General features: G+C 40.0%; 1 protein-coding gene across 2 annotated transcripts in view; it reads left to right on the forward strand.

Moving 5' to 3' along the window:
* LOC128993472 (galectin-8-like) overlaps positions 1-12,609 on the forward strand; it is a 78,356-nt gene that overhangs the window by 37,961 nt on the left and 27,786 nt on the right. For both annotated transcript variants that reach the window (XM_054417383.1, XM_054417384.1), the window contains exon 9: positions 11,824-11,892. In XM_054417383.1, the coding sequence (XP_054273358.1) occupies positions 11,824-11,892 (69 nt within the window). The remainder of the gene's footprint in view (positions 1-11,823; positions 11,893-12,609) is intronic.

Consider the following 12,609-nt stretch of genomic DNA (forward strand, 5'->3'; position numbering starts at 1 on the left):
ATCCGAAATTTTAGCACCCTTGGTAAACAGGGGGTCTATACAGATCCTAGACCCTATGTTTTGGTAAAGATATATGGACGATATTTTAAGGCACTGATTGACACCGGGGCTGTAGTGTCACTTGTTAATGATGACGTAGTCAAACACCTAAAGGACATGAAGGTCAAGCATGTTGGGATACAGTATAGGATATCGATGGCTGATAAATCCGAGGTTGTGGTGGACACGAGCTATGAATTCGATATTGAAATAGGTGTCAAAAGGTGTCAAGTATCAATGCCTCACCTCAAGGGCCTTTCTTCTCAAGTGATTATCGGCGTTGATTTAATAACACCTCTTGAATTGATATCATTGAACTGCCAAACGATATCCGACCAAATTTTTTGTACGGAGCCAGCTAAACACAGTGTGGACTCAGATTTGAGCTCTGAGCAGAAGAAAAGATTAGACGATTTCTTGAAAGCGGAACTTCCCAAATTTGAAGCGTGCTCAGGGCGTACTGATTGGATAGAACATCACATAAAGTTGAAAAATAAAGAACCATTTAAGCAAAGATATTATCCCAGGAACCCAGCCATGCAAAAGATAATAAACGATGAAGTGGATAGGATGATGAAGGAGGGGGTTATTAGGCCGTCCAGTAGTCCATACAGTAGTCCTATGGTATTGGTCCGTAAACCCTCGGGTAAGTTCAGACTCTGCTTAGACCTAAGACGTCTCAATGCTGAAAGCGAGACTGACGCCTATCCTATGCCGAGGATTAATTCAATTTTGGAGAAATTAAGAGAAGCCAATTATATCACAACGATTGATTTGAGACAGGGGTATTGGCAAGTGCCGTTGACTAACGAGAGCAAACCCTTGACTGCCTTTACTGTCCCAGGCAAAGGCCTCTTTGAATTTGTTGTGATGCCATTTGGACTTCATTCAGCTGGTGCAACTTTTCAAAGACTCTTAGATCGAGTAATAGGTCCCGAGTTGGAGCCTAAAGCCTTTGCGTATTTAGATGACTTGATCATAGTAAGTAAGACTTTTGATGAACACTTAGTCCTACTTAAGGATGTTTTCGAAAGGCTAAGGGCTGCACAGTTGAAACTCAATCCAGAAAAATGCCACTTTTGCCGGAGGGAATTGAAATATCTTGGTCACATTGTCAGTGGCGATGGCATAAAAACAGACCCGGGAAAAGTAAGGGCGATCAAAGAATTCCCAACGCCGAAGTCAGTCCGCACATTGAGAAGCTTCCTAGGGTTAGCATCTTGGTATAGGAGATTTTTCAGAGATTTTGCAAAACTAACCCTACCTTTGACAAAGCTGCTGCGGAAAAATGTGCGCTGGGAATGGGGTGAGGCTCAAGAGTTAGCCTTCAGCAAATTGAAGGAGGGTTTGAGTTCGACCCCAGTTCTTGCTTGTCCTGATTATAAGGAAGTATTCTGGGTTCAGGTCGATGCTTCATTGGAAGGCCTTGGTGCGGCTCTTACCCAAAAGATAGGAGGTAAGGAAGTCGTCATAGCATATGCCAGCCGTCTATTGTCTGACTCTGAAAAGAAGTTCACGGTTACTGAACAAGAATGTTTGGCTTTGGTTTGGGCAGTGAAGAAATTTAGACCGTATTTGGAGGGATATAAATTCATAGCTGTGACCGATCATCAAGCCCTGAAATGGTTGATGAATTTGAAGGAACCCTCGGGTAGATTGGCGAGATGGATATTGGAACTCCAACAATATGAATTCGAAATTCGATACAGGAAAGGGGCTCTGAATAAGGTGGCAGACGCCTTATCCCGGAATCCTGTGAATATCGTTGATACTTGTGCTGGGGAGCAGACTCCTGAGGGAACGGTTGGAGCCAAGTCTGATTGGTATTCAAGGATGTTGACAGCTGTAAGGGACAGACCAAATCAGTTCAGGAACTTTGTTATCAGGAAGGGGGAGTTATATAAATATCGGCCCGGAAAATCACAAATAGACAGAACCTTGGATTTGCGGAAATGTGTCGCTAAAGAAGAAAGGATAAAGGTTCTACAGGAAAACCACGATATTGAGACTGCCGGACATTTGGGTATGAGAAAGACTACAAAACGCATCCAATCAAGATACTATTGGCCAGGAATGGGCAAAGATATCAAAGGATATGTACAAAGGTGTCTTTCATGTCAGGCACATAAGGTTGATCAAAATAAACATGCTGGAAAGATGGTTATCAGGAAGCCGGCTGGACCATGGTACAACGTGACAGCTGATCTAGTAGGACCTCTTCCGCGGTCAAAGCGAGGCGCTCGGTACCTATTAGTAACCCAAGATGTCTATACGAAATGGGTGGAGCTGGCTGCGTTGAGGGCCGCAACTGCAAATAATGTTGCCAACGCATTTCGAGACCTAATTTTATTGCGCTATGGAGCACCAGAGGTGATCATTACTGATAATGGGTCGCAATTCACTTCGAAGATCTGGCGTGATCTTATAAAAGGTTGGGGATCAGAACATCAGCTTACGGCGCCCTACTCACCTCAGGAGAATCCCGTAGAAAGGATGAATAGGGTGGTAAAGACTATGATAGCTCAATATGTAAAGAAAGACCATCAGTCATGGGATGTACACCTGAACGAATTTCGTTACGCCATCAACACGGCTGTGCATGATAGTACGGGTTATACGCCGGCGCTACTCAGTATTGGAAGGGAATTTAGAACACCCAACGCAATACATGGACCACTGGAAGAGATAGATAGCCCTGGGGATAGTCTAGAGATGACCATTAAGAATCGTCTAGAAAAGTTGGCCAAGATTCGGGATGACTGTCATAAGAACATTCGTAAGGCTTACGATCGCCAGGCGAAATATTATAATCTGAGACGTAGGGATGCTAACTTTAAGGTAGGAGATAGAATCTGGGTTAAACAGCACCCTTTGTCGTCGGCCGCTGATTCGTTTGCAGCCAAACTAGCTGCAAAATATGACGGCCCATTTGATATAATCGCAAAGACAGGTAATAATATTTATTCCTATAGAAATAAGTCTGGTCGCTGTGAAGGTCGTGCCCACGTAAAGGACATGAAAAGGTATGTGGCTTAACCTGTAGAGTATACGGGTGGGTTGGAGAGTCTGCCGAGTACGCAGTTACCTTCAACTCTAAGGTAAGCCTAGCTTAAAGTAGTTGTCTGCAATGCATGGTAGTGATTGCTTTCTTTGCTTGGTTGCAGGTGCTTACTCACTTATTGCTTGCCGCACACCCTTTAAAACCCTAGTCATGGCTAAATTCACAGCCCGTAACTATGAAGCACCTCCATTATATCTACTTAAATGTTTAGGGAATGACGAGTTAATGCATGGGGATGTAATATCTGCTTATTTACGCCTGTTAGAGAGAAGGAGTGCGTTATCCTCGAAGCTGCCGAAAGTATTTGCAATGGATACCTTCTTCTACACTGCATGGAATAGGAGGGGTTATCAGGGGATAAGGAGACAAGTGCTGGGAGAAAACTTGTTAGACAAAGACCTAATCTTAATTCCCATTCACGTTCCTGATTGTGGGCCGGATGCCCATTGGTATCTGGTGACCATAGAACCAGCACGTCAGCAAGTTTCAGCCTACGACTCAGTACCAAACCGGGACCACAGGGAGATTCTAAATTCCCTAAGTCGCTTCATGGATGAATATATATCGAGGCTTATGAGTCAGCCGAAGAGATGGAAATTGTGGGGAGAAAGGTCGTGCCCACGGCAGTCCAACGGGAGAGATTGTGGGGTATTTCTTTGTGCTCTGGCAGACGCCCTGTCCCTACGCATCGATGTAAAAGAGAAGACGCTGGACGCACCGGCCTACCGCCTGAAGATGATGGCAAGACTGAAAGCTGGCGAGATTGAGGTTGGGATTGACCTCCCGGAGCTGAAACCAGTGGTACGAGAAGATCTGAAGACTAAGGGGTGCGGCAAGACAGAAGACGAGTGGACGTTAGAGGAGTGGGAAGTCGAGTTTGAAAAGTTAGCTCCGCCACCTTTGATATCTCCGCTTTCATCTCCGAAGAGGGAGTCTGTAGAAGCAGCTACCCCGAAGACTCCACCTCGGACACCACAACCCACCGAGGGGAAGGCGCAAGCTAAGGAGGAAGGGGCAGGAGAAGATGAGTTCGTGGTGTTACAACAGGATGATTTTGGGCTCACCACTTCAATTCTCCAGAACCCTCCGGAAACGGACGCATCAACCCCTGGAGGTCTCTTGGAGGAAAGCGTCGGAGCGGAAAGACCGTCAAGTCCCGCCTTGTCACTGGATACCAACACAGATATCGACAGCGATTGCTCCTCAATTGAAGTAATTCCAGAACCGACCCCGGACGACTGGTCTATCGTCCCGATGGAGGTGGAAGAAGGGGAGATTTGCGAGGAGCCTCCAAGGGTCGAAGTGGAAGGGTTACCGCAGTGCACGGAAAGGGAAACCATGGACCAAAATCCTTTCAACCTCAACGCCGAAGAACGGGCTTCGTTGGCAAGATTTCGTGATGAGGGACTAAATCCAGAAAGAAACACTCGGGCTCACAGGCGGCCGAGGAATAGACGGAATGGTGGGCACCGTCGGGTTATGAGGGTGTACATTCCGCAACTGGGTAGATTCAAAAGAATCAATGTGCGGCATCTGGGACTGACGCCTCACCCCAGGGCGAGGAGAGAATGAGGCGGAGACCTCAGGAAGTGAGACAATTTTCTTTTCTTTTTTTTGTTTTCTTTTCTTTGTGAATTAAGTAGAGTGTGTAAGGGTTAATTTTCCCTTACAGTTTATTAATTTTCTGTAAAGAAGTTGTTATTATTTTGTACAGAAGTTGTTATTATTTTGTACAGAAGTTGTTATTATTTTAAAGAAGTATTATTATTTTGTGAAAAAATACAGATTTTATTTTGTTTCTTGTCTTAAATTATTCCTACAACCCAATTGTTTAGTTAGAAATAGAGTTATTAAAGTTATTCTAGTACGTAACTATAAACAATGGAAGTATAGTTAAATATTCTGAATGACAATAGTGTCAGCGTTAGAGAGAGAGAGAGAGATATATGTATAGTTGGAAGTACAGCTCGTGACATCTAAGCTGGCACTTGGCCGGTCGCTACTAGTACCTATCTCAAAAACATTATGTCCCTTCATGCGGGTTGCATCAACTGTCCTCGCGACCCATCTGAAGGCGCTTAAGTACATAATACAAGGGGAGTCAACCCCGTGAGGCAGCAAACATGTTTGCAGTCCGGTCTTTTCCCTACCTCCACCCTCCTCCCGCCTACACTGCCCGCGCTAGGCCAAGTGCCAGCTTAGGTGTCACGAGCTGTAAAACATTGAGGTAGCGGCCGAGCTTATCAGCTGTTAGGACAAAGGTCAAGCAGCAACACAACTGGACTGCCGAGCTTACCTCCCCTACCTCACCCCTACACCCCCTGCCACTGGAAGGTCCTATATAAGCAGGTGCATTTGGGGCAGTGGCAGTTGATGTTGGACGTCGGACAGCTCACAAGGTAAGTTCCGTCGTGGTAGAATATACCGCGACTATAGCCATAAGCGTGACTTAATAGGTCGTGCTTGTAGTAAGCCAGTCTTAGGCCCAAGGTGGATAGTGTCGGTAAGTATAAGCTCGGGGTTGTTAGGCATACTAAGCAACCCCATATTAGTATAGTTAGTTCTACCCAAGCGTTATAACTTGGGCAGAACACTCGACGGGTCGGCTTAGAAGGTAGGTATTGTACCGTGAGGGAATACCTCGCGGCGAAGCTCGGCTGCTTGGAGGGGACATACCCTCCCCAGCAACGAGCAGGTAGGTATTGTACCGTGAGGGAATACCTCGCGGCGAAGCTCGGCTGCTTGGAGGGGACATACCCTCCCCAGCAACGAGCAGGTAGGTATTGTACCGTGAGGGAATACCTCGCGGCGGAGTTAGCTGATTGGAGGGGTTATACCCTGCCACAGTGAATTGTGTTCGAGCGGATTTGGACTACGGGACGAGGTAAGTGCCAGCTCGTGACCGAATAAGTCGCGACACACAAGGTAAGGTAACGGATAGTTACCTTAACCTACAATTAGGTCGGTAGAGTGACGGTTGACATTGGTTACCGCGGAATTCGATAGGAAAGACCATTTGGTTAAAGTCCAAATTCGATATCTCGAGGTGGGCGATGATGAGTCCATTGTAGGCGTACTTTGTTGCCGCGGACTGAGCTTAAACCTCGAGATATATAAGGAAATCAAGATTTAGGCTAACTTTAGACCCCTGGATAGTTAGACACCCGTACCCTGAACTATCTGTGGAATTTGGCGAAATCAAAATTTATCGGTAAGGGTAAAAATCCCTCACATAATATTCAAACAAACTCAGAATCAAATTATCTATGTGTCAGGTATGTCAGGTATAGGTATCCCAGAACAACATATCTTTTGTTTAAAAAAACCAGTTTGTTGTTTGTATTTGTTTTCTTTTGTTGATTTTATTTTTAGCGAATTTCCCTATAGGGAAGTAGCTATTACCGTAGGTGGCACGGTAAGACCTAGACCCGGGACCGATTTACTTTTTCATTTTGATGTCCCTAGAGACCAAAAACACTATTCGTTCAAATTTTTATATATGTATATATATATATATATAGACTTATATATATATATATATATATATATATATATATAGACTTATATATATATATATATATATATATATATATATATAAAGATTAAACATTAATAAACTTAGTACCCAAGTAAAATTATTTATTAAAATATTTACTTTAATAATTTTAATCAATAATTTTACTTGGGTACTAAGTTTATTAATGTTTAATCTTTATTTATATATAGTAGCCCTATTTTACTATTTTTCATATATATATATATATATATATATATACGTCCGTGAACGCGATAACTTGAGTAATTTTTGTCAGATTTTGATGAAATTTGGTTTAAATGTGTAAAGCGGGATAAACTTGAATGAGTTCGCGAACCAGCACGATCGGACCATGGGAACGGGGCTTTAGGGGGGGTTTTATGGGGTAAAAATTGGTTTTTCTCACTTTTGACCCTCAAAACACAAAATTTCCCAATTTCTCTTTAGACCTTTTTTAAAGAGCTTAAAAAAACAAATAATTTAGTATATATAAGTATTTTTGTTCGATTATTAGTAACGGATAACATTTAAAAAATTTTAAATTTAAAATTCCCATGTTATTCTTATGGAGAATATTGTCAAATGTTGTAGTTTGCTTGTTTATGAATATATTTTGATCAAACTTGGCAAATTTATTTATTTTGTACTAAGCTATCAATATTTTACTCAAAAACACACTTTATTAGTTTCCTTGTAGCTGCAAACCTAGGTACTCGTTAAACCTAATGTTATTAAAATATATTTAACTGAAAATCAATTCACTCAAATGGAAATTCGCTTAGTCGGCAGGTTTGCTGCAGCGGGGGTATTAATATATATTTTGAATGATTCCAGAGGTTTAACTCTGTTAAAGGCAGCAAACATGTTTGTGAATAAATATTGGTTTACCAATGTAGCTTTGGTCTTTTGGTTGGTGATGATAAAAAGGCTTCCCTGATTAAAATATTAGAAATTGTTTTTGTCAGATATGAAAAGGAAAATAAAGGTGTGTTGAGATAAGCTTCTTGGTCTAAACATTGAACAAACTTAAAACTAGATTTGGTTCTGATCAACTGTTATGTCTTCTCTAAGACTGTTAATAATTCATTTATACCTACTTTTACTATCATATGTTTTCTATTGTTTTTTTTTTTTTTTTGTAAACATTCATGAATTAGATTTTGTGTTGAGTTAAGATGCGTGCATTTATTTATTATTTTGTAATTAATAAGAGTCATTTTAATTGGCGACGAGGATGGGATCTTCAGACATGACAAGGCTTTACCACAAATGACTTCAGCTCATTTACTCAGATATGCATCATATCTGTCAGGTTTCCATTACAAGTTGGTGTTCAAAAAGGGCATGGAAAATAAAAACGTGGATTGTCTTTCAAGAGCTCCTCTTACACAGGCTCACTCTCCTAAAGACAAGAAAATCGGAAAAAAGGTACACCAAATCTGCAGCCAAGTTATTTTTCAAATTTCAAGCCATGAAATCACAGCTGAAATCATTAAGAACGAGACAGCCAAAGATCCAGTGCTCTCTAAGATTTTGAAAGACCTACTCACCAATTCAACTGATTCTGATTTTACGTTGGTCGAAAACATTATTTTCCGGGGAGAAAGAGTTTACATTCCATCACTACTTAGAAACAAGATTCTAAATGAACTTCACGAAAGTCAGCTAGCACGGCGCTATGTTTACTGGCCAAATATTGACAAGGACATTGAGCATCTTGTGAAAGGATGTGAAAATTATGCACTAACACGGTCAAATCCACCCAAAGCTCCCAACCACCCGTGGGAAATCCCAAAAGAGAACTGGGAAAGAATACACATTGACTACGCAGGACCGTTTCAAGGCTTCAACTTCCTCGTGTGTATTGATGCTAGATCAAAATGGGAGGAGATAAAAGTAATCAAAGATGCACCATCCAGCTCCAATACCATACATCTACTTGAACAGATCTACTACACACGGCTACCCGAATGTTATGGTATCTGACAACGCCTCAATTTTTCAAAGTGATACATTCCAAGCTTATTGCAAATTGCATGGCGTTTTCCAGAAATTCATATCTCCAGGAAACCCAGCAACAAACGGCTTAGCAGAACGCTCTGTTCAAACATTGAAGAACCGCCTGAAGTCCACAGCTTCGGAAAACATACCAATGGCAATAAAGGTCCAGAAGATCTTAATGCGGTACCGAGCAACTCCTCTAGCATGTGGCAAATCACCCGCTGAACTTTACCTCCACAGGAAGTTAAGAATACGAATGGATGCCATTTTTCCTAACATACAAAAAGCTTCAACTAGAAATGCTCCTTCTGCACGTTCATTCAATGAGGGGGGGAGAGTTCAGGTTCGTCTCTTCATGAACAACAAGAACGTTTGGGAGTTTGGAGAGGTAAATAAAAAGTTGGGAACTCGACACTATCTAGTTTCCCTTGATACGTCAGGCCGACTTATAAAACGACACATTGATCAATTGCAGTCTACTTTGATACCAAAACCAAAGGTTGTTAGGGCTGAACCAATCCACATATTTGATGTTCCACGGGCTTCTAAACACAGCACCAAAGGAAACACTACGGCTGCTACTCCTTATAATCAATTAGATAATCCTGAAAGACCGTTAACTCCTGAAAGACCATCAACTGCCGTAAGAACATCAAATCCCGGAGGACCGTCAACTCCCGAAGGACCATCAATTCCCGAAAAACCACCAACTTCCAAAGAAAACAATTCAGAGGTTCCAAAAGTTCAGGAAACAGAGACAAACAAGGCCATATTCCTGAGAATCAAGAGAGATCAAGGCGACAAAGGCAAATGCCGGGCCGATACAAGGACTTTGTGCTTTCATAATAATACACTACAAGTTCAAAATAGTGGGGGAGACTGTTATGTCTTCTCTAAGACTGTTAATAATTCATTTATACCTACTTTTACTATCATATGTTTTTCTATTGTTTTTTGTTTTGTAAACATTCATGAATTAGATTTTGTGTTGAGTTAAGATGCGTGCATTTATTAATTATTTTGTAATTAATAAGAGTCATTTTATCAACTAAAAAGCTACTATTAGTCTAGTGTAAGTTTATGTGGTGGTATTCCTCCTAAAGGGCGATTGACTTTACATATTCTATCAAAAAATGCCTAATCAACTACTGATTCCTTACTAATTTGCGACTGGTTAGGGTTCCATTACCCAGTCATCAAAACCAATCACGAAATTACTTTTAATCAACACCTTCGACGTGCATATTTTTGGTTAGTTTTAAGAAACGTAAACTACCCCTAGGTTTTACTGTTATATAAAGATGCTCCCTTTACTACCGTGCATGCTAGGCTATATTATTTGAACATTGTTTGCTTGGAACAACCGGCAGTACCTAGTTAAAATCTCCTCCAAACAAATATTGTTTTTCCGCCCATTGGAACTTGTCATATTACACTTGCCTAATGAACAAATACCTGTAGGTACGAACCTATTTCATCTTTATTCTCAGGTTATTTTCTAAGAGTGGCTCAGGTTATTAGGATTCTTACACTTCATACAAAATATTAATGAAACCCAATAAATCGCAAATATAAATGTTAGTAAATTTACAAAAAATGTGTAGAATAAATCTTTAACATATGTTTTGAAATCAAAACAGTTGTTTTATTCCTTGAATAAAACAATAACCTTCAAATTAATTATAATAAGGAACACTTCATTATTTCTTCACCCATTCTAAGTTCAATTCCATTGATTTGAGCCATCTTCCATGATTTTACTACGCTTAACTAATTCACTTAAAAATACACAAGTTTGCAAATTGCACAGTAAAAATAGAACTATTTCAACCTGCTAAAAAGTAACTAAAAATTATTATAAGTAACGTTATCCCTGGTTTCATAATATAGTATACAGTACATTGCAGAATTGGCTGGCAAATGAGTAATCCAAATGCAATAATGATAAATCACGATTAGCTGTATTGAAGTAAACAAAAATCAGCATTAAATGGCTTCTAATACTATTCTTATGGAGAACATTTTACGTTATATCGAATTTTGCGTTAAAATTTCAGGAATTTCACTATTTTTCCCGCCGTCGCGGGATCGAGACCTTAATTTGAGCCCTCTCCCGTCATTCGGCGAATTCCCAGTCGCCCACAATTTTGACGAAAAGAATCGGCTTACATAATTAATATATAGATGAGTACTTAGGTTTGCTGCTACAGGGAAGAAAATAGGGGTATTTTATTGAAATATTGATAGCTTAGTATGAAGTAAACAACATTTCAAAAATTTCTTTAAAGGGATACGCCACTATCTTAAGCTTTTTTTAATTTTTTTATTTTTGTGAACCTTATTAGTATATTTTGTTTATACTCAACTTAATTAGAAGATTTAGGTCCAAAAATATTGAATTTGTGACAAATTTACTTCTGCTTTTAGCGAATTTCCCATACAGGGAATAAGCTATTACCGTAGTACTCATGGTAAGACCTGGACCCGGGACCGATTTACTTTTTCGTTTTGAGGTCCCTAGAGGCCAAAAACACCATCCGTTCAAATTCATATATATATATATTATATATATATATACATATATAAAAATTTGAACGAATGGTGTTTTTGGCCTCTGGGGACATTAAAATGAAAAAGTAAATCGGTCCCGGGCCTAAGTCTTGCCATGAGACCTACGGTAATAGCTACTTCCCTATAGGGAAATTCGCTAACAATTATATATGGAGTGATTTAAATTATTTATTGGAAACAACGCCAACAAAAGCAAACAAAGACAAACAAAAAACCTTTTTTTCACAAAAGATATGGTGTACAGGGATATCTATACTGACACTTAGATAATACAGTTCTTACAAAAATTACTTTTGTAGCGCTTTTAGGGACTTATGTCCCTACAAGCCACTAGCATATATATATATGAATTTGAACTGATGGTGTTTTTGGCCTCTAGGGACCTCAAAACGGAAAAGTAAATCGGTCCCGAGTCCAGATCTTACCATAAGTACTTACGGCAATAGCTTATTCCCCATATAGGAAATTCGCTAGAATAAGTTGTGACACTCGTTGTTGGAGTTGGAATGTATTTACGTCTCCACGTTCAGGCTATGAAAAAAGAGTATATTTTTGTCACTTTTAAAACAGCTAATTTTTACCTGGTTTTATTTCATCCAATGAATCTTAATTTCAGACAAAACCTGTGGAAGGAGGGCAGACAGATGTTGGACATCCTATGTTGGAGATCTACAAAGTGTTTGAGGTAACTAGTGTACCTGTTACTCGAATTCAAACCAATTGTGAAATATTACGGCGTTATTTTAAAACTAATAACTCATAATTTCCGATTACTTTAAAAGGGTCGACTCAAAGATTGTGGAAATACTCACAATGTGCATAACAGTTCGATATAATCAACATTTCTTGTCAAAACTTTGAACAATGTGACAGCATTTCACCCGGATGCCTAATGAAAAAAAGTCTAGCTTAAAACTGAATACAGTTAAATAAGGTAACAACGGCTAAAATAAACTTCAATTTTCAACTGTGAGGTATAACATTTTGAGGGGGGTAAAAACGTACTGCTACTCAACAAACGCCATAACTTACCAGTTTTCATCCAAAATAGCCTTCTCCTAGGGGGGGGGGAATTTTTATCCACCTGGAATTTAGCCCCATGGGTGAACGTACCTCACAAACCAGGGGGTAACGATCCGGCCGCGAACTTTTGAGTTTCGCAAAATCAGTTCGATGGATTAAACGCGGAATTAAACGTATATTTTCACGGTTGTGAATTTAATCAGAACACATCAAATTATAAAACACCCCGGATTTTTACCCCTGCAATTTTACACCCTTGCCATATATATAAATTAGTGAGAATGGTTAATTATCTTCATTCTGTTTTAATTTAATGGTAAACATTTTATTATTGAGTAGCCTATCTTAATTTATTTGCGACATCAACTAATCAAACAGG

Source organism: Macrosteles quadrilineatus, unplaced genomic scaffold, assembly GCF_028750875.1.
Source record: "Macrosteles quadrilineatus isolate MER2022 unplaced genomic scaffold, UCM_ALF_1.0 Scaffold_4__1_contigs__length_99947679, whole genome shotgun sequence".
Taxonomy (NCBI): Eukaryota; Metazoa; Arthropoda; class Insecta; order Hemiptera; family Cicadellidae; genus Macrosteles; species Macrosteles quadrilineatus.